A 20,703-nucleotide genomic window follows, 5' to 3' on the forward strand; every position below is an offset into this window, starting at 1 on the left:
ATCAAAACAAGGGCTAAAGCAGGACTAAACCAGAACCAGACCAGGAATAGACCAGGACTAAACCAGAACTAAACCAGAACAAACCCAGGGCTGAACCAGGTCAAAACTAGGACTAGCCCAGGACTAAAACAGTGCAGAACTAGACCAAGACTAAACCAGGACTGAACCAGGTCTAGACCAGGACTACAACAGGACAGGACTAGACCAGGACTAAACCAGGTCTAAACCAGGACTACTATGGGACTACAACAGGACTAGACCAGGACTGAACAGGATTAAATTAGGACCAAACCAGGACTAAGGCATCACTAAACCAGGTCTGGAACCAGTACTGCAACTGGATGGGACTAAACCATGACTAAACTAGAACTAAACCAGGACTGACCCAGGACTATAACAGTACAGAACTAGACCAAAACTAGACCAGGACTTAGCCAGAACTAAATCAGGACTAGACCAGGACTACAACAGGACAGGACTAGACCAGGACTAGACCAGGACTAGACCAGGACTGAGGAATGACTAAAGCAGGTCTGGACCTGTACTGCAACTGGACAGGACTAAACCAGGACTAAACCAGAACAACACCAGGAATAAACTACGGAGGAACAAGACCAGGGCTAAACCAGGACTAGACCAGGACTAAACTAGGACCGGCCCAGGACCATAACAGTACAGAACTAGATCAAGACAAGACCAGGACTACAACAGGACAGGACTTGACCAGGACTAAATCAGAACTATGCCAGGACTAAACCAGGTCTGAACCAGGACTGCAACTTGACAGGACTAGTACTGTCTAGGACTAAAGCAGGACAAAACCAGGGCTAGACCAGGACTAAAGTAGGCCTAAACCAGAACTAAATGAAAAAATGACAGGCATAGACCAGGACTAAACCAGAACTAAACCAGGGCTAAACCAGATCAAAACCAGGGCTTGACCAGAACAATACCAGGGCTAAACCAGGACTCGACCAGGACTAAACAGAACAAGGCCAGGCATAGACCAGGACCAAACCAGAGCTAAACCAGATCAAAACCAGGGCTAAAGTAGCCTAAACCAGGACTAAACCAAAACTAAACCAGGACTAAATCAGATCAAAACCAGGGCTAAACCAGGACTACAACAGGACTAGACCAGGATCGAACAGGACTAAACCAGGACTAAGCCATGACTAAACCACGTCTGGACCAGGACTGCAACTGGACAGGACTAGTACTGTCTAGGACTAAACCAGGACTAAACCAGGGCTAAACCAGGACTGAACAAGGACTAAATCAGGTCTAAACCAGGTCTAGATCAGGACTACAGCAGGACTACAACAGGACTAGACCAGGACTAAGCCATGACTAAACCAGATCTGGACCAGTACTGCAACTGAACGGGACTAAACCAGAACTAAACCAGGACTAAACCAGGTCTAAACTAGGTCTAGATCAGGACTAACCAGGGAAATGGCTCTACACTTCATTCATAATGTTTTAAAGTGAGCGCACAATCCACTATTCACTGTTTTTGAATAAAACCTACAAACTTCTGATATGTTAAAAGTTAAAACTGTTTTCTGTCAAGGATTGGACCCCTCATATTTGCCTAATACTATAATACTGTGATATCTACATTTTCAATATTGTAATGCCCCCACTTCTGAACGGGGCTACTATATCGAGACAAAATTGTGTTATTTTTAAATAACCGAGAAGACATTAAACTTGTCACTTTTTGCCCCATGTGATCAGGTCCCACAATTACAAAGATATTAACGATAAACCAGGTAAAAAAGAAGAAGCTATTCTAAAGTTGCAATCTCACATGAACCTAATCTGTCAGAGAGGACGAGCGGTCGGGGAATTACCATAGAACACTAGACAACACTACAGTAGTACTACAGTCCGACTAATGGAGGACCAAGGACATAGATCCGAGGAGAAAATTAACAGGAGACAGTGTATTGACGAGGAGGATGAGTCTCCACAGCCCGATCTGAGAATACATCCATTAAGACAATGGGCCAGACTGTCACTGAAGAACAGCCTCTAATGAAGGGCTTTAGGGGAAGGCACCAGCACTTCTCTTGTGTATCTGTGTCCGTTAGGTGTGGGCATATTATTTATAACTATTGTGGGCTTTATCCGTAAAAAAAAAAAAAAACTACTAATGAACTCCTATGCTGTTAAAAAATGAAACCATCTAAGAGTCTAAAAATAAGTGTACAGTTAAGGCCACAGCATGAAAAATTTGGCCAAAAATCAAACTAAAAGCATGTTTTTATTGCATCTGCACAAACCTGAAGTCTGCTTTTAACTTTGGGTCTATATTTCCAAGGAATGTGACAGAAAATTCCATACTGTTGGTAAATTGTTACATTTTTCACTAATATTTTAAAGATGTGTGAACTGATTTTCTCCTTTTGCCAGTATTTTAGAGCTTATTTTGGGTATATACTACGCAAAATGGATTCTTGTGCGTTTTAAACCAGGGGTCATTAAACTTTTTTTCTCTGAGGGCCACATTATCGCTCCTGACTGTGATGAGGGCTGGGGTCTGTTCAGTCGTATAACAGAATTGTTTGACCCTGATGACGCAGATTATATTCTTTGAAAACCGCCACACTTTATTTACAGACAAACTGCACGGTCCTTACACTGAACAAAAAAATAATTGGTTGTCCGCTGTTCTTTGAAAACTCTGCACTCTCTGTCAACTTTTCATACTTTAACACAAGCAATTTTTCTGTTGTTAACTGCACTACAGAACTCTGCGTGTGCGTCGACTGTCAAAAACTGACAAAATTATATTTTGTTTGTATAATATGTAATTTATTTTGCTATATGTAAATATTTTTAAGTTCCATGACCAATGTACAGAAGCAACCACATAAATTTTGAAACTATGTCATGAATAGGGGTGCGTTCATATAAGTTTTTCTTCTTCCCACTCCTTTTCGAGAAATGTGCTTTTCTGTTGTTTACAATGTATATGTAGTATATATGATTATTGTTTCTCTCTTGGCATAAACTCGAAATCAAAATGAATGAATGAATCAATCAGTCAGTCTAGTAGTGGTAGTTTTCAAGTTAACAGATACTTTTAACCTTGAGATTGTTATGTCCAGGGCTGAAACTGATTAAAATGATTCTAGTAAAGGCACATGGAGTTTAAAAACACAGTGGATCACCTTCTGTCTTACTACATGACATCACAACGTGGGGCAGGGTGGTTTCAGTTTGAGAGCAGAACATAGCTTTAATATGCAAGATTTGTGTGTTAAATGTGTGTGAATGAAAGAAAGCAAAACAAAACTCCAGATATGATTTTGATGAGGAAACAATATTTTTAAAATCGATCAAAAAAAATAGCGTAACACTGGCCCTTTAATATCTTTTTAAAAAGTGACTAATTTAATGGATTGTGTTGATTTATATCGGCGTAACCACATATTTGAAACCTTTACTGCCAGAATGATTCAGTTTAATATAATATTTCTGACAGGAAAGGACAGTTCATGTTTATAGTTGTTATATTACTTGTCTGGTGTCTGGAGATATCATCTAAATGCTGTGATTTCCTTGTAGGTGAACTGAAGGAGGATACTGCCTGTCCTGCTGAGGTTCCTATGTCACGATTAAGCACTATTTCTAAACGTGCAGTCAGCATTTTGGCTCCTCTCTCCTCTCCCTGGAGTCAATATCAGCATTCTACTGTCCAGCCTCCTGCTTTCTCCCTCATAAAACCGAGCCCACCATCTCCCTCATCTATTTATACATTTCAAATACAGTCGAATCTCTATCTCTGCACTTAGGGACATGCTTAGTCTTTTTGTACATTCGCTAAAGCAGTACTCTCCTCTGCGCTGGTCCTCCTCATTTATAATTCATAGCCTGAATCCTGGCAGGGATCTGTGCTGAGCCAAGAAGCAGACCGGCTCAGAAAGTGCTGCAAGAAAAGGTACAAAGGTGTTCTGTAATAATGGAGTGGCTGTAATGCTATAATTTCATAGAATAACTTAAAGTGGTATTTCATAAATGCTATTTCACAAGTCTAGAAATTCACCTGTTAATGGCGCTCTTTACCCAGTAATAGCAGGAAATTGTAGGCTACATAAAAAACAAACAAAAAAAATATGGCCTTATAGTAAATATCAGGCTATCCAAGGGAACTGTGAAACAACAAAATAAACAATTGTGTGCATTTTTACACAGCAGAATATTGATAGTGTATAGCATAGCAGAGTATTGATTTGTAAATATGGTTATGCTTAATGTTTTGCATGACCGCCCCTTTCTTTCTTCCTCACAGCTGCCCAGACCGACAGCTTGTCCAACAGAATATTACACATGGGCCCGGTCAAGCAGAAGTAAACAGCAAGGCCAAAAATTTGAAGTTAATGCATCTGATATAAAAATGTATTGAACAGATACATATGTACTCTAGTTTATGAAGCTGTTTACCTTTTTTCTGTACCATTTTTGGTTCTAAAGTTACATACGTTTTAAACAGACCATGTATGAAACATGGAACAAAAATTATTTCCCAAATTTCAAAGACCTGCAAATCATGTAAATAAATGGATGTATTTCATCATATCTTGTGTTATTCGATCTTTGAACTGTTGATGAAGGTACGTGATTTTTCAAAAAAATGTATTTAAAATGATAAAAATTTGCTTGGAAGGACTGATATATTTTATAGAAATAGTTCCCTTTCATTATGAAGTCATATTAAAGTATTCGGAGGAAAAAAGCTGACAAATTATGCAAAGTCATGCACCTTCTACTTGCTTGCACAATTTTCCTCCGTTACTTTTCCCTCCATTACCATGACCTTTCTTAAGAAAAAATCTCATTACTCAAAAACTACAGTGCCCAAATCTGGCCTACAGAATGTTGGGATGTCATCTGAAACCAACCTATAGTAGCCCTGGGGTGAGTTAAATTTATACATTTTTTTACTTGACTCGGCCCTTTTATGAAGTCATGATAAAGTGTACTGTATATGGTCATTTCTAAAGGAAGCTATACAATAGACAACAACAGTCTCAGTGAAATACTGTGTGTGTGAACTATTGGTGATTTTTAGAATGGGACAATGTCACATAACCAGGATGTGGGGCAAAAGACATTCTTTTGCATTTTGCCTTGAAATATACAAAAGGTAAATACACAAATGTTGACCCGGATCACATTGTGACTAGATCCTCGAACTTGCTGCACTGCAACAAAAATCTGCATTTTAACAATATTAAAGATGTTATTGATCTATAAAATGTAATCTGTCATGTCATCTGAACTCCAGTGTTAAATAATAGTCAGAGACCGTGATCATTACTGTAATCAAACTATTGCTTTAATTGTTTAATAAAGTGGACTGACTGTAGTAGCCTATTCCTCCTACTGTGTTGGATTTTCTATTTCCTGCTGCATTTTCCCATCCAAAGAGGTAATCTTCCCCAAATCCTCCCCAAATCAAGACCATTTCTGGACTCCATTAACAGAATATGTTTTAAACTATATTTATGTAACACAACTTATTTATGCTTTTAACAGTGTTAAATTCAGTTTTACAGGAACATTTGTGGGCTGCGTCAACAGGCCAAAACAGTTGCAAGAACACACAAAAAGTCATTTCACTTCAATTCACTTCTTTTATTTGAGTGGTGTTAGGCGTGTTCAGTCAAAAATGATTAAACTCAATCAATTTAAATCACAAAATTTTTTTTCCCCTGACAATACAATTCTAATACAGAGCTCTGGGTCAAATGGCTGTCCCTGATGGCCTACAACTACACAGGACTTACATCAGGCGGTCTGAACTCCTGCCTGTCCCTCAACCCAGAATATATGTTCCACAGTATGAATATTAATATAATATGTTGAGCAGGTTCACACCGTCACATCGTCCTTGAAGCATCAGCATTTCTTCTTTTTTGAGAAGAGACAACTCCCTCCAAACCATTGAAGATCACACCAAGTCTGCTTAGATAAGCCAGCCTGGGTTATCTCCACAGTCCCAGTTCTGTAAAGGAATTTGTTTAGAAGCACATAGGCCACCCATTATGTAGGACACACTATAGTACTTTTCAACAGACAAAATTTCAGTGTTTAAGCTTCAACTCAATGTTTAACTTCATTAAACAATATTCAAACCACCACTTGATACAGCCTTCAGTGGACATGTTGGAAACAGTTTGGCCAAGAAGTACACAAGTACATCTTACACTGTGACTTTAATGTTGCAACACGATGTAAAAGTGTATTTGTTAGCTACGGAAAGCACACCATGCTACATGTTTATATTTGTACACTGTTGTGAGTATTATAGCACTTCTGGAGTGCTGCGAGCTTGCACATTTGCTTTTAAAAGTTGATATGCAGCGTTACAAGGAACTGTCTTCATGTTTTTGTCACATATTAATTCTTCTTTGAATAGCTAGATTACTGGCTCGGGCCAATAATAAAATATATACTTCATGTTATTTTTAGAGTGACCAGATTTTCCAAATTCTGAACTGATACACACTCGGGTTGGGATGGTTGGTATAAATAAAAACAACGTGTAACATTTCGCATTCTTGTGTTCATCATGGTCGGAGGGACTGCATTTTTTTTTTTTTTTTTTTTTTTTTGCTTTATGGTTATTCACAAACATGGTTTTCTGTACTTTGGCTAAACAAATGACAATTTATGCTCCTCTTTACTGTTGGCATGGATCAGATTAGACAACAAATTTTGATTGCCCTGTTTTAGTCTTGGTTTAGATCTGATGTAGTCCTGATTTAAGATTAGTTTAGTTCTGGTTTCGGCCTGAAGTAGTCCTGATTTAAGATTAGTTTAGTCCTGGTTTAGACCTGATGTAGTCCTGATTTAAGATTAGTTTAGTCCTGGTTTAAACCTGGTGTTGATCAAATTGGTCAAAAATAGGGGCACTAGGATAAACCTGGGGCAAATCACTGGTTTTGGATAAATTTGGGACGTCTAGTCACCCTAGTTATTTTAACAAGAAAATGTATATTCCTAATCTATAATCAGTTTTGGTTTCATCAGAATGGTTTTGGCTGTTGTTCCAATAGATAGAAATCTAAATTACATTCCTAATGAGTGAATAAATTGGAAAACCTGCCAAAAAGATGACAATTCCCACATAAACAGACACTCTGGCTCCACCTCCAGAACCCACATACAGCAGCTCATCCAGACCAAAACCAGATATGATCAGCCTCCAGGAAAGTGCCATCCTGTTATTCTCTGCTTCCTCATTCAGACTCTCATCATACTGGCCAAATATCTTACACAAAACAAAATGGACTTAAAATAAACCAACTGGTCACCACTATAATAATACATATTAATTAATTTGGTTAAGTGTATGTGAGTTTTTTTTTTAAGTTTTTTTTCCTCTTATGTAGTTGGTTGCTGCATGTTGTCCCATATATCATGTTTTTTGCGTGATTTTGTGCTGTTTGTGTGTTTTTGACGTGCCTGTGTATTTGAGTATGTTGAGATTAAAAAAAATAAATAAATTTAAAAAAAAATATCTGCGTCGGCCTTTTTTTTTCTTCTTAGCAAATGTGTATTTGAGTATGTTAAATTTATATATATAAAAAAAAACAAACAAAAAAAAAAAAAGGACCGACGCACAAAATCTGCGTCATCGATGTAAACAAGAAACATGTCGCACAGACAGACTGAAACGAGAGGTTTGTTCCCGCTACATTAAACATACTTTTAAACATATTTCTTCATGTATTTCCTTGGTAATATGCAGCATGTTAAATAGCTTTTGTCTGTCTTTCCGCACTCCCGTCTTGCATTTTATTTGTTCTTTTTAGCTGCAATGTGATCACACGCTAGTCAAGCTAACAGCTAGCACCTCACTTCTAACAAAGCTTTTAATTGTCTTTTATCTTTATCTGCACAGAACATAATTATTTGCATGATATTTTACAGAGATGAATGGACAAGCTGATGTCGAGGTCGATTACAAGCGAAAGTATAAGAATCTTAAACGAAAATTAAAGTTTCTTGTTTATGTAAGTGTGCTAACTAATTTAGCTTGATATTGTTTATCATTTTAAATCACAAATAGTTCATCTTTTACTTTTGCTTTGGGCTGCAGGAACAAGAGTGTTTTCAAGAGGAGTTAAGGAGAGCACAGAGAAAACTACTGAAGGTTTCCAGAGACAAAAGGTGATCATTAACAAATACATAAATAAATTAATAATAGATGAACTATGAATAATCAGATTTCAGAAGAGTAATGTGGTTAATTGTGTTTTGGGTTTTTTTTTTTGGTACAGTTTCTTATTAGACAGACTACTGCAATATGAGCGGGTGGATGAAGACTCTTCTGGTAAATATTATTGCGTTCTGTCAGACTGTTATAATATGTATTTAATCTCACCAGGAATAATATGTTGTGTTATTGGTGTGCTATTTCACTCTGTTATTTCCTATAGACTCAGAGGCCACAGTTTCTTCTGAAAACAGTGAAGGAGAAGTCCCTATAAGAGAGAGAGAAAGAGAAATTGCAAAAAAGTAAGCTAAGGGCGAGTGAATACTAATTAGTAATGGTTATGTTATGTCTTCATTAGGGCTCGGTATCATTATGAAGTTGCTGATATGATACCTTGAAACATAGGCCACGATACAGTACCTTTTTCGATACAGTGCACTCTCGATTCAATACAATTCTATATGATATATTTCAAATTGATTTGATACGGTTCATTGAAAAAAAAGTCTGCCAAGTTTATTAAGTTTATGGAAAGTTAATATGAAAGTCACCTATTTTACTCATCAAAACAGTGAAAATGTCAACACAGCTGTAGTTTTTACACAAAATAATTTTGTAAAATATACCAAAAAATACTCTTGGGGATATATCAATACAGTAGCCCACGATATCGATACTGTATCATCCAGTTAAGCGATATGATATATCAATATTTCAATGTTTTTGCACACCCCTAGTCTTCAATAATTACTTTTATATGTAAGACTAAATAATAATACCTCCTTGTTGACGCTGAAATTATAAAAAAGGCTTACCAAGTGCCAGTTCAAATGCAGAAAATGAGAAATCTCTTGTAGAAGTATATATTGATGATGTAAGCAGCACATTCTGATGACCAGCTTTGGAAATATAATTGTGATTGCGAGTAGATTTGGGATGTATGTTTTAAAGAAAATACATTATCAAGAGCATTTACAATCAAGAGAGGATCAAATATGAACTGCTAAACCATTACTACTATTTCTATTTTTGTTGGATGAGTAGATGGTTATGTCTCATTCAGTCCAAGGGTTTTCAAGCAAGGGTTACAACACAGATTTAATTCTTCTCCCCAGACGCAGAAGTAGCCCTGGTGCATGTCTTCCTTCGTCTTCATCTCACCTTTCTCTGCTCTCACGATCCAGTATGAATCCTCTGCAGTCTTCAGGTTCTGGGTCCTATCTCAACACTGTAAGTTCATATTTTCCCAACTTCTGGCAGGAATTTCCATATCACCTTCATCTCTTCATATTTTTATCATTTGTTTTATATTTTAAGGTCTTTCTTTGCCATCACGCATTGAACATTTTACATTTGTACATTTTTTTGTGTTCTTTTATGCATATGTTTGTGTGCGTGTGTCATCATTTGGCCACTCGGACGTTCATGAATGGTTGTAGATGCCATTTCCGCCAGAGTATTTGGCTCCTACGTCTGATCGAGTGAGGAAAGAGAGAAAAACAAAAACACCAAAAGTCAAGAAGGAAACCACTGGAAAGGTGAGAGTGGAACAGGGCCCACAACAAAATGTACCCATCGACATTTTACATTAGTCAGTTTTGTTTTTTAATTTTTACATCTTTTAGTTCACATAACATCTTATCTAACTATCTGCAGGTGATTACATTTCTGAGATTTAATTCTTATTTTTTTGTGAATATCATATTAATAAGATTAGTTTTAATAATATGTAATAGTTTTACAGTTATTTTCTACAAGGAAATTGCATTATTGTGTCGTCAAAGTTAAAGAACAGGCAAGGTAAACAAATGGAACGATAATAGAAAATAAAACAAATTATAATAATTATAATAGTAATTACAAAAATGTGTAAAATATGGATAAAGTGAAATTATAATAAGTATTTAAAATTTATTCAGTTACATTATTGCTCGAAAGTATCTTGCCTTTCCACAGATCAGAGCTGTAACTTGACTGGGTGGAGTCATTTGCTTGTCTTCACATGAATAAATTTTTATTTATTGACCTTTATTTAACCAAGATAATCCCGCTAAAGCCTATTATTTTTATGCCGTACTGTGGGACATTTCATTTCATCGTAACATCTTTATGGAGACAACCAAATGCCTCGCCCTCTAAAAGAGAAGTTACATACTGTACCCTTTAAGTAATTTGGATATTACAAGATATTGCACTTCTAACCATGTCCACTGCATTTCTGGTCTTGGCAGGTTGTCGCTCCTAATTACTCGTCTGCCCCCACGTCCTCGCCCTGCCGCCAGCGCCCCCTTCAGTTGGGTCCCTCGACAGATGCTGAGCGGAGACGGAGCAGAAGAGGACGGAGACAGTGATGCAGACAGTGACAGAGTCGACGATGACCGCGGGGAGGCAGACGAGGCAGAACTAGTCATTGATATCCCAAATGAGTGAGGTATTTACTAATGACCGATGAGCTCGATGAAATGGACTATTCTCACTCTCCTTGCTACTTTTAAAAGGAGAAACAAACTCCCCCTGCTGGACACTGGTTAATCTACAGAATCTCTGCAAAGACAGTTCACAAGTCATTTTTAATCATTAGCTTACAAGATCATTAACAAATTATTGACATGCATTAGTTTTCACACAACAATAATAGCGGAATTGCTTCTCAAATTGCTTTTAATTGTTTAACATAATGTACGAACTATTATAGGCAGTATTTTAGTTATAAATCATTGGTGCTCTACTTCAGTTCTCGACATGTTTAATTACAGAATGCTTTTGTTGGCATGTTTTTGATATGTTTGTGTTGTTCAAAATAAAAAATAATGTAAAATCAAAATCATCTCATGTATAAATATTAAAATCTTATGAATTATAGTGTTTTTTGTTGTCAAGTTTTGATTTTCAAAGCAAGATATAAGAGTCTGTGTTTTTGATACAATGCTGCAAAATACACTTTACAACTGAAAGTATTTAATATGATTTGATAGAGAGTTCTTTGCTGTTACATTCCACCTCTGAGAGAGGCCCAGAGGGTCTTCTGTCTTCTGTTTTCATTATAAAAGCTGGTTCTGCCTCATTCTACCAACAGGACTGCTCATCTTTCATGCCAGAGGTAGTACAGACTGCCAAATGTATTATTTTCTTAAGATGTTTTCAAAGAGAAACTCCAAAGGTAAGATAATGTTACAACAGGCATTTTTGTCAGATTTGCAATTGAATACTTACATTTGCATAACACTGGTTTTAAATTATTGCAGTTATATCAGTTGTGATTTTCAGAGCCACAATTTCTAAAATTGACAGGCTGATTTTTATGTCCTTCTCTGAGATTTATTGTGGTTTGCAAAGTGTTCATGCCAAACCTGCTTCTCTGAAACTTTATGGAATGTCCATTCCACAGAAAAATTCACCACAGCGTATTGTCCATGTCGAGCTTCTGCGTAGCACCCATTGTTTGGGAATGCAGACTTACAGGTAAGTGTCAGTGCATGAAGGGTGTGGGGTTGGGCTGTGTACCTAACGCAGTGAGAGTTGTAGGTGTAACCATAGAGAGTCAGAGGGAGGGGTAAATGTAAGAGCCACAGGGAGAGGCAGAGGGTGGAACTGACAGAGGGGGTGAGGCTGTCAGAGAGGGGAAATGAAACAGTAAGCACGATTGTGCCTGCACCACAGATCCACTCTGTCCTGGAGTAATGCAAAAAGGAAGGAGCTCGTAGGAACAACGGGATACCACTGAAGCCTGCTTTGAGTTTCAACCTTATCTTTTTCATCTATAATCGGACGGTACTGGATAATTCATAAGCCTCTCCCTCCAGCTCTGCGTGTGGAGAGAGAGGGGCACTGAGAGCACTCCACCATGTGTCCTGCTGCTGTCAGTGCAGGTGCTCTGCTGCTGTTGGCTGTGCTCGGCTCAGGCCTCTCTCCAGCTCAGGCCTCAGACTTCACACAGTGCAGCCACAGCTTCTACAAACAGAGCCCACCCGGGGGCAGCAACGATGGGCCCCTAAAGCCTCTGTGCCACTCCAGACCTGGGGGGCAGTCATTCGCCACTTTGTACCAGCCAACCTGCGGCAGTCCTGTCTACTCTGCCTTCCATCTCACCAATGGGCTGGCAGCTAGCACAACAGAAGAAGGAGCAGAGCCTGTGGTAAGGACACATCAAAACAAAATAAATTCACGTTGTGGCAAGTTGGAGGTCTCTTTAGATTTACAGTAACAGCATGTTGAGGAATGTTATTGTTGTTTGTATGAAGATCATCACTGACATCTGTTTATCTGTATGAATGACTGATTAGAGTCTGATTGAATCAGGACCAAACTGATAAATTTATCACAGCTCTTTTATCACCACTAAAGCAAGCATTAGAAGTTCCCAGTGTTTTTAAACTTTTAAAAACTTTGGCCTATTTTTTACAGACTACAGAAGAGGAAAGTGTCAAAGTGTTGGTCCCAGCTCTGCTCAAAGGGGACAATGAAAAGTCAGAATTGCCTCCTGCAGCCTCCCATCTGCAGCTGTGGGATTCAGCCATCACCACTTTGGTCCAGACAAGCATCGCTCCCCAGTGTCAGACCTCAGGGGGAGATCTTTATGTCCTGATTGGAGCCGGGCGACTGGGGGCTGTGGAAAAAGAAGATTGTGAGACGAAGCTGCTGTGGTCGGCTGTCTGCTGTGCTGCACCAGAAGGCAAAGACAGCTCCAGTGTGGCCTTCATCAGCGACACAGAGGGAGGGCAGAGGCAAGTGTCTGTGAAAGAGCTGGAGGACCTGTTAGGAGTGACTGAACTGTTCTCTGAGGGCTGTGGAGGACAGAATGGAGGAGTTATTGCAGAGATTTCTCAGCATGAAGCCAACACTTTGAGTGCAGTAGCTTCAGAGACTGCTACTGCTGAAGATACAGAAACTAATGAAGTGAATACTGCCGATAGCGAACAAAATCCTGACACTGAATCAACCAATGAGCAGACGGAGGGCAGCACTGAGTCTCAGGTGGAGACTCAAAAAAGATCTGTAGTCGATGAATCTGCAAAAACAGATCAAATTTCACCTGACAATGAAGAATCAAAAGTGACGTCCTCTGAGTCCACCCCATCAGACGCCACTTTGAGCTCGGAGACGGTGGAGGAGCAGAAGGCAGACGATAACTCCACCAGTATTTTCTTCTACATCCTCTCCACCACTCTGTCCATTCTCAAGGCCCCTCTGCATCCGGTGGTGTCAACAATCACTGGACTGCCCGGACAGGTGATGCACAATACACCAGCAAATTTGAAAACACTGTATATAAAACATGAAAGATAGTGATAGATTTAGAGGCTGAGGTATTCAGTGTTTCTATAATTACATATATAAAACATTAACAAAGACAGAGCAGATTAAAACAAGCAAAAAAAAAACACCAACTAACATAAACAGTGTAATTTTAGCACTTTTACTTTTACTTGGATTTATACATAAATGTCCTTTTGGTGTTCTTTGGTGCAAGGATCTGATTCAGAAATGTTTTTATTACCACATGGCATGTAGAGTTAAAATGCCATGTGTTCCAACCCTTCGGCCTTCATCAGGGCTGCTGAAATGCGTGGCATCTTAATATTTCATTTGATAACATATAAATACTTAATACTTTAGACGGTTGCAGACACAATAACAGAAACTATCCCAGTCATCATCACTGCCACACCCCTCCCAACATCTCACATGCAGCTCCCTGAGTCATCCTCTCCTTTCACATCGTGGTGTAGAATTATTGGGGTCATTCCACATTTTTGATATATGCCGAGATGTTTAGTGTGGTTTATAGACTTTATAGACTAATTCACAATGGAAAGAGTAAGCAAAACTACTCAAGTAAGATTACTGTTGCACTGTATACACTGCAATTCAAAAGTCTGGACATACCATCTCATTCAATGTTTTTTTTTTCTTTATTTTGACTATTTTCTATCCAACTATATTACTATTTTCTATCTCTCTTCATGCATTTTAAATCTTCTGGAAGTAAAAATAAATAACCAAAAACATTGAATGAGAGGGTGTGTCAAAACTGTCTGGTAGTGTATTACTCAAGTCGGAGTAAAAGTATGAAGTCTGAAACTACTCCAAGAAGTAAAATTCTTTAAAATCTCATTACTACAGTAAATGTAAATAGGTAAAAGTAATTGTGTACTGCCCACCTCAGCATACAATACATAATACACCAAAATGGCATTATTAAACTCCAAAAAATCCAATTTAAGTTTGCTTAAAGTCACAGTATGCAAATTTTTTGCCTACACATAGATTAAATAAAAGCATGTTTGGTCATGTTAAATGTTCCAAAGTATGTTCTATTTCCAAGTGATCTGAAAGTTGCATAGTGTACCTTTTTAATAAAATGTTATGTCATCATTTCCACCTAAATATTTTATGTTAATGCTGGAACAAGTACATTTACATTATAGTCTTCTGACATTAAGCCAAAAATCAGGAACATTGAGCAGTCTGCATGTTCCTGTGCACTCCTCCCAGTCAGTGGAATGGGGTGTGTCTTGCTGGAGGTATTTCCCCGCAGGTGACTGTCATTTTATTGCGCTAATGTTTTTTTTTGTTCCCACAGGTTTCATATGTTCTCCAAGAGGATCTGGGTGTTCTCTCTGCTTTGCCTGGAGACACCTACTCTGTCTTCCACCTGCTGATCTCAGACGTGTTTTCTTGGATTCGCTCTGTTTTCAACCTGGTTTACGACATAGGAGAGGCGTGCTTCTCCCGAATTTATTACTGCACTTCCTCAATGGGGGAGGCCCTCTTCAGTAGCTGTTACACTGGTGTTACTGGGATTGGGACATTAGCTGGTGATACATTGGGAATATTTGGGGACATGTTTGATAATTCCTGGTGGCTAACAAAGGTTTTTGGAGGTAGGTTAGTGGAGCAGAGTGGGGATTATGTTGGGACAGTTGTGGGAGAGTTGGGGAGCCAGACAAGCGCTGTAGGTAGTGGGTTTGGAAGATTAGCCTGGAAAAGTGGGAATGGGGTAGGATATTGTTTTAAAGTAGTATGGAGAATTGTAAAAGGTCTATTTGATATTACATTTGGCATTATCGGAGATACTTTCGAACGAGACTCAGACAGAAATGAAGAGACATTTGACATCGCTGCTGCTGTGCTTCCAGAACGAACAGACTAATATTTACAGTATTTACAAAATTAATGCACTGTCCCATAAAGTAACAATGTAGGCTGCGTTCACACTGCGTTCTTGGTTTGGTTCTGTTTTGGTTTTGGTCCTGGTTTGGTCCTGGGATTGGCATGGTCTATTCTCTGGTTTAGTTCTGGGGTTCACAGTTTTGGTGCAGTGTGTGTTGTGTTGTGTGTGGGGGGTCTCTTTTTTGTGTGTGTGTGTGTGTGTGTGTGTGTGTGGGCGTGTCGTTTATCACATTATGAGACTAAAATCTGTACACTCAATTAGAGACAAAAATCTGGCCCCATAACCTAAATACTTTATTATTAGATTAGTCAGTGTTATGTGCCTAAGAAGCATGGAAAGTGTGTGTTGTGTTGTGTGTGGGGGCCTCTTTGTGTGTGTGTGTAGGTGTGTGTTTGCGTGTGTAGGTGTGTGTTTGTGTGTGTAGGTGTGTGTGAATATGTGAACGCAGCCTTAAATCGCTTCATATCAGGGGCATACCAAAGGCCTGCTTAATTAAATGTACTGTGATTCATTTGAAATTTGCTCCTAGTGTGAAAACCTTAAGCAGGCTTCACAAAATGAACTTTTTTGTTTTGTAGCAAAGTTGGGACGGCAAATGAACTGATCAAAATGACCCTTGAACAACAACTTCCATGAAAGTTTTAAGATTTATTTTGCCTCTGGACATTTGGATAAAGAACTAAAGAAACCATTATCCCGTTGTCCCGTCTCTTCATTAATATAATTGTAAGTTGTATTTTTCCTATTGCCCAATTGCTATACAAATAGTATGCTATGTAAACATTCCAGATAAGTTTAGAAAGTGCTTTACAGAGAGCAAGTAGGCCTATAAGAGCAGGTAAAATGATGGTGGTATTGTATTAAAAGTGAAAAAATGCACAGCACACTCAGATGGCCAAAAGCTTTTTTTATTTTCAAGTTACAGTATACTGAGGTCCAAAGCAAGATAAATGATCTGACGAAGGCTTTTTGCCGAAATGTCACTTTTAATTTGCTGTTCCTTGCATTTCCAGCTGTACAAAAGCTTTGGTGTGGATTTTCTGTTTCATCTGAGTATTGTCTTAAAGCTATTTAAAGCTATATAACTGTGCTTTAATTATGTGCTAGTTCACTGCTCAGACAATAGAGTGAAATCCTACAGACCTTTTGTAAACAAAACATGATACATTCCGGAAAGGAGGCATCTGGAGGCAAAATGAAGTGGAACATAATGTGATTTTAATGGGAAAACTGGAATTAACTTCAGAATATCATAAATTATGAAAAATCAAGGACAGTTTGGAAAATGAAAACCACTCAGATACATGCAAATGATATCAGAGCCCAGTTTAAAACCATTTACAATTGCTTTTTACATTATTTGTTTATTTTACAAGGGTTTATGATAGACACTAAACATTTTTACAAAGGCAAATCCACATTTTGAGGTTTTACTGAACAAATCCTTAAAGAAATGTCTATATCAGGGCTGTCCAAACTTTTCTCATCAAAGGCCACAGATCTAAACACAGACAAAGCAGAGGGCCATTCAAAGGCCGTAGACTGATGCTCAGTACAGGGATTAATTGAAATGTGTGCATGTTTAACACGTTAGAATGAACTGTCAGTCTTAATTCATGCTAAGATCCTTAAAACCACACAGTAAATATGAAATATCAGCTTTATCAATTTAGATTTTCAAAAAAACTTGCAGTAAAAAATATTTTTTAATTGATGAAAGGTAATTTGGGCCAATTCACCTGGAAGTCTGAGGGCCGCATTTGGCCCCCGGACCATAGTTTTGACATGCCTGGTCTATATATGTAGATATATTACACATTTCATCATAAATTATACTTTTTGTGAAGTCCAAATACTATTTTGAATTTAGAAAACTATTTTCTTTTCATCCTTCTTAACAGAGAAGCAAAATAAATAAGATTTGTAGCTTGGAAATTCAAAATAGTTGCTTATTTTTTGTTATAATGTCATAAAACCATTAACATTTAGATCAGCTTGTCAGTTAAACATTGTCATTTTGCCTCCACTTGCCTCCATTACAGAATTTTGAACATTCTGATGACATAAGTTCTGAAAGGGTCTATTGAGTAAACTGACCTATGCAAAGGGTAGTGAATAAATTATATTTGAAAAAATTTAAAATCACGAGAATAATCTTATAATATAACGATTATTTAGACTAATTAACAGTAGTGATAATTTATTATTAGGTTATTTAATTGTAAATAAAGTAATTAATATTTAGAGTTATTTTGCATCATTTTCTGAAAAACGGAAACGCCTCTTCAGACCCGGAAGTTTTTATTGCATCAGACGGAGGAGGAGGCGGGGCTCGGGCTCATGTGGCAGCGTGCGGCTCTGCTAAAGCTGACGGGGCTCGAGTTCATTCAAAGGTACGTGCTTCTCTTTCCCATTATTATAAAGTCATTGCACCGATAAAACCATAACTAACACGGCAGTTTAAGCGGAGTAAAGTTCACATTTCTTCACTTCGCTGGACTCGCACAAACTTGACTTGATGAGATTTGCAGCAAAGGCTAAAGTAAAGTAGCTTGGTGGAGTTGCCCCTTCTTCTTGACAGGTGGCTAAACCCGGTTTATCAGTCTGACACATTTTACATTTGAGAAAGTGCTATATTGGAATTAAAACAGCTTTTTAGATAGAAACGAACTGGACTATAACCTGTGTTCACTCATGGCTGTAACTCCCTTAAATCCAAATAGCAACAAAAACATAAAACCCGTTTAACAAGCTTCTATTACAAGCAGGAATGTTAAATGATACTATTTCATATCCAAGTTTAAGCTTTGGGCTTGTTCCTTCAACAGGAAACAAGAAAATTTAAATAGCATCAAGGTTAGGACCATGTTGGTTAATCATAATGAGTCTAAAACTGGCTATATTTGTATTATATATTGATACTTTAAGGCCTACTCTTTACAAACCAACATAAAAAGGCTTGCTGAATTAATATAACATACATATAAAGATGGGCGACCCTTTTAAAATGGTTCTAGTCTCAACAGGACAGCCTATGTTTACATGCACACAAAAATGTGATCATTAGACTTATCTGTATTTGTATTTATTTATTTATTAAAGGGGCAATGCATATTAAAAGACAAGATAATGTAAGAGACAAACATGTAGTTGCAAATATTCAGGATTGTAGCCAAAGCTAATTTCCATCTTTAGTCCCCAGCTTGACCAAGTTCAGCCACATCACCCGTACAATTCATGAAACATCAGGGTAGCCACAGGGTCTTAAAAGTCTTAAAAATGTCTTAAATTCCATGTTCCTAAATTAAGGCCTTAAAAGTGTTAAATTTATGTTGTCCAAATCTTATTTTTTTCACAAAGGTCTTAAATTTCATTAGCCTATGTTTTTGTAAACTCAACCGGGCTGCAGTGCAATATTAAATGGAGGGAGGAAAAAAAAACAACGTTAAATGTAATGTGAATGGACATCTAATTTGGAGTTCACGCAAACAATACTTTGGTTTCTGGCGCCGGCGGCAATGAATAAACAATCAATATAGTGGAGGAAGACGCTGGATGGATCATGGGGAAGTGTAGGTTTAATCCACAGAGGCTCTTAGATTCTAGATAAAGTACCGTAGTTGGTTGGTCTTTATTAGAACTGGATCTGGTGTTTTTCGCCCGCATAATGGGCGCGATGTTGGTCTTAATTTTTATTTAAGTGGTCTTAAAAAGGTCTTAAAAAAGTCTTAAATTTAGGGTAGTCAAACCTGGGGATACCCTGAACATGACAAAAGCCTAAAATACCCGCTCCCACATACATCTCTCACTCATACACAGTAAAACACACTCATCCGACTTCAGAATTAAAATGTACAGGTCAGACATACACTCTCATCACTTACACCTGTACAGCTTTAACGTCTATTTACAGATTTATATTCAAATCTGATTGCAGTCCCTGGCTCATTTGCAAAAGGTGCTGTTTAAGTTTAGTTGTGTGGACAGATCTGATTGTCCAATAGCCATGATTTAAGTTGAGCAGAGAGAAGGAGCTGAGTGTAGGCAACTCACGTACAGTCGCTGGGATGGTGTTCCAGCTTTGAAAGGCATGGAAAGCAGGGTAGCTGTGGGGTCTTAAAAGTCTTAAAAAGGTCTTAAATTTCATGTTCCTAAATTAAGGCCTTAAAAAGTCTTAAATTATGTTCCCCCAGTCTTATTTTTTGACAAGGTCTTAAATTTCATTAGCCTATTTTTCTGTATACTCAACAGAGCTCCAGAGCAATGTTAAATGGAGTGAGGAAGAAAAAAAAAAACATGAAATTGCCCAATTTGGAGTGTGAGCAAAGGTCTTAAAAAGTCTTAAATTTGGGGTAGTCAAACCTGGGGATACCCTGGGAAAGAGAATACAGGCACTTTACTTTGATAGTATTATACAATCACCTCTGGAGCTTGCTCTTGTTGATCGGTTCTGATTCTTTTAACAATTCTTGTAGTGGAACAGGCGCCAGACCATGTAAAATTGTGTGCATATCTGTTTAGAAATTATTGAAATGATATGTGAAGAGTCCCATCTTGTGTGTGGTGTCTTATTTCTTTCTGATAGACTAGACAAGGGTAGACTAAGAGCCCAAAGACAAAAATGAAAGTGAAATTGTGAAAATGGGAAGTGTCATATTGAAACTCATTCGTCTTTGTCTTTCTAGTACAATAGTGATAAATATCACCAAGCGTTTTGATAATGTGATTTATTTTGTGCAAGTAAACACAGTTCAAAAATCACATATTGGTTTATCATATTTATTTTTATTGGCTGTAAAATAAATGTACTCACTGTAAATTACTCTTTATGCTTTTGTCTCTTCAGGGATGGCTACGCTTTATGTTTCAACTCACCCTGAAGACTTCCGCAGTCTTCTCGCCCTCATAGCTGCAGAGTTCTGTCCATCTGCCAAACCTCGCGTTGTCACAGAGGACCCGCCTGCCTCTGTAAATGCCCACTCTAGACCAGCCCTGGTCCTGAGTCCGGCTGAGGGCTCCACGGTTCTGAATGGGTCCAACGCGGTAGCCTGGTACTTGGCTTCTCAGAGCAAATGTGTCGGTGGAGACGGGAAACAGCAGAGCCTGGTGTGGCAGTGGCTCAGCTTTGCAGACAATGAGCTGACTCCTGTTGCTTGTGCAGTGGTCTTCCCTCTCCTCGGTGTTATGGGGATGGATAAGAAGGTGAGAAAGATGGTACAATATCATAAAAAAAGTCATGTGTGGTCATGGTTTTGCCGCATATCTGAGACTTTATCTATTCTGAAGGAACTTTGGT

General features: G+C 38.1%; 3 protein-coding genes across 3 annotated transcripts in view; all 3 read left to right on the forward strand.

The window, feature by feature from the left end:
• Positions 1 to 7,633: 7,633 nt before the first annotated feature.
• ino80e (INO80 complex subunit E) lies at positions 7,634 to 11,061 on the forward strand. The gene is given in 9 exon segments (XM_020927360.2): positions 7,634 to 7,697; positions 7,948 to 8,030; positions 8,117 to 8,187; positions 8,298 to 8,350; positions 8,457 to 8,535; positions 9,349 to 9,463; positions 9,673 to 9,771; positions 10,465 to 10,502; positions 10,504 to 11,061. Coding segments are annotated over 9 exon segments (726 nt in total). The 5' UTR covers positions 7,634 to 7,669; the 3' UTR covers positions 10,664 to 11,061.
• Positions 11,062 to 11,847: 786 nt separating this feature from the next.
• LOC110162462 (uncharacterized) lies at positions 11,848 to 16,101 on the forward strand. Its single transcript, XM_020927359.2, has 3 exons — positions 11,848 to 12,368; positions 12,638 to 13,462; positions 14,817 to 16,101. Exons 1-3 carry the CDS (start codon positions 12,078 to 12,080, stop codon positions 15,384 to 15,386), a joined length of 1,686 nt encoding a protein of 561 aa, XP_020783018.1. The 5' UTR covers positions 11,848 to 12,077; the 3' UTR covers positions 15,387 to 16,101.
• Positions 16,102 to 17,711: 1,610 nt separating this feature from the next.
• The window catches only part of vars1 (valyl-tRNA synthetase 1), a 36,456-nt gene continuing 33,464 nt past the window's right edge, over positions 17,712 to 20,703 (forward strand). Inside the window, exons 1-2 of the mRNA XM_020927357.2 lie at positions 17,712 to 17,800; positions 20,254 to 20,609. Of these exons, the coding sequence (XP_020783016.2) occupies positions 20,256 to 20,609 (354 nt within the window). The 5' untranslated portion in view covers positions 17,712 to 17,800; positions 20,254 to 20,255. The remainder of the gene's footprint in view (positions 17,801 to 20,253; positions 20,610 to 20,703) is intronic.

Source organism: Boleophthalmus pectinirostris, unplaced genomic scaffold, assembly GCF_026225935.1.
Source record: "Boleophthalmus pectinirostris isolate CB_2022bp ecotype Guang Dong unplaced genomic scaffold, ASM2622593v1 HiC_scaffold_6, whole genome shotgun sequence".
NCBI lineage: Eukaryota > Metazoa > Chordata > Actinopteri > Gobiiformes > Gobiidae > Boleophthalmus > Boleophthalmus pectinirostris.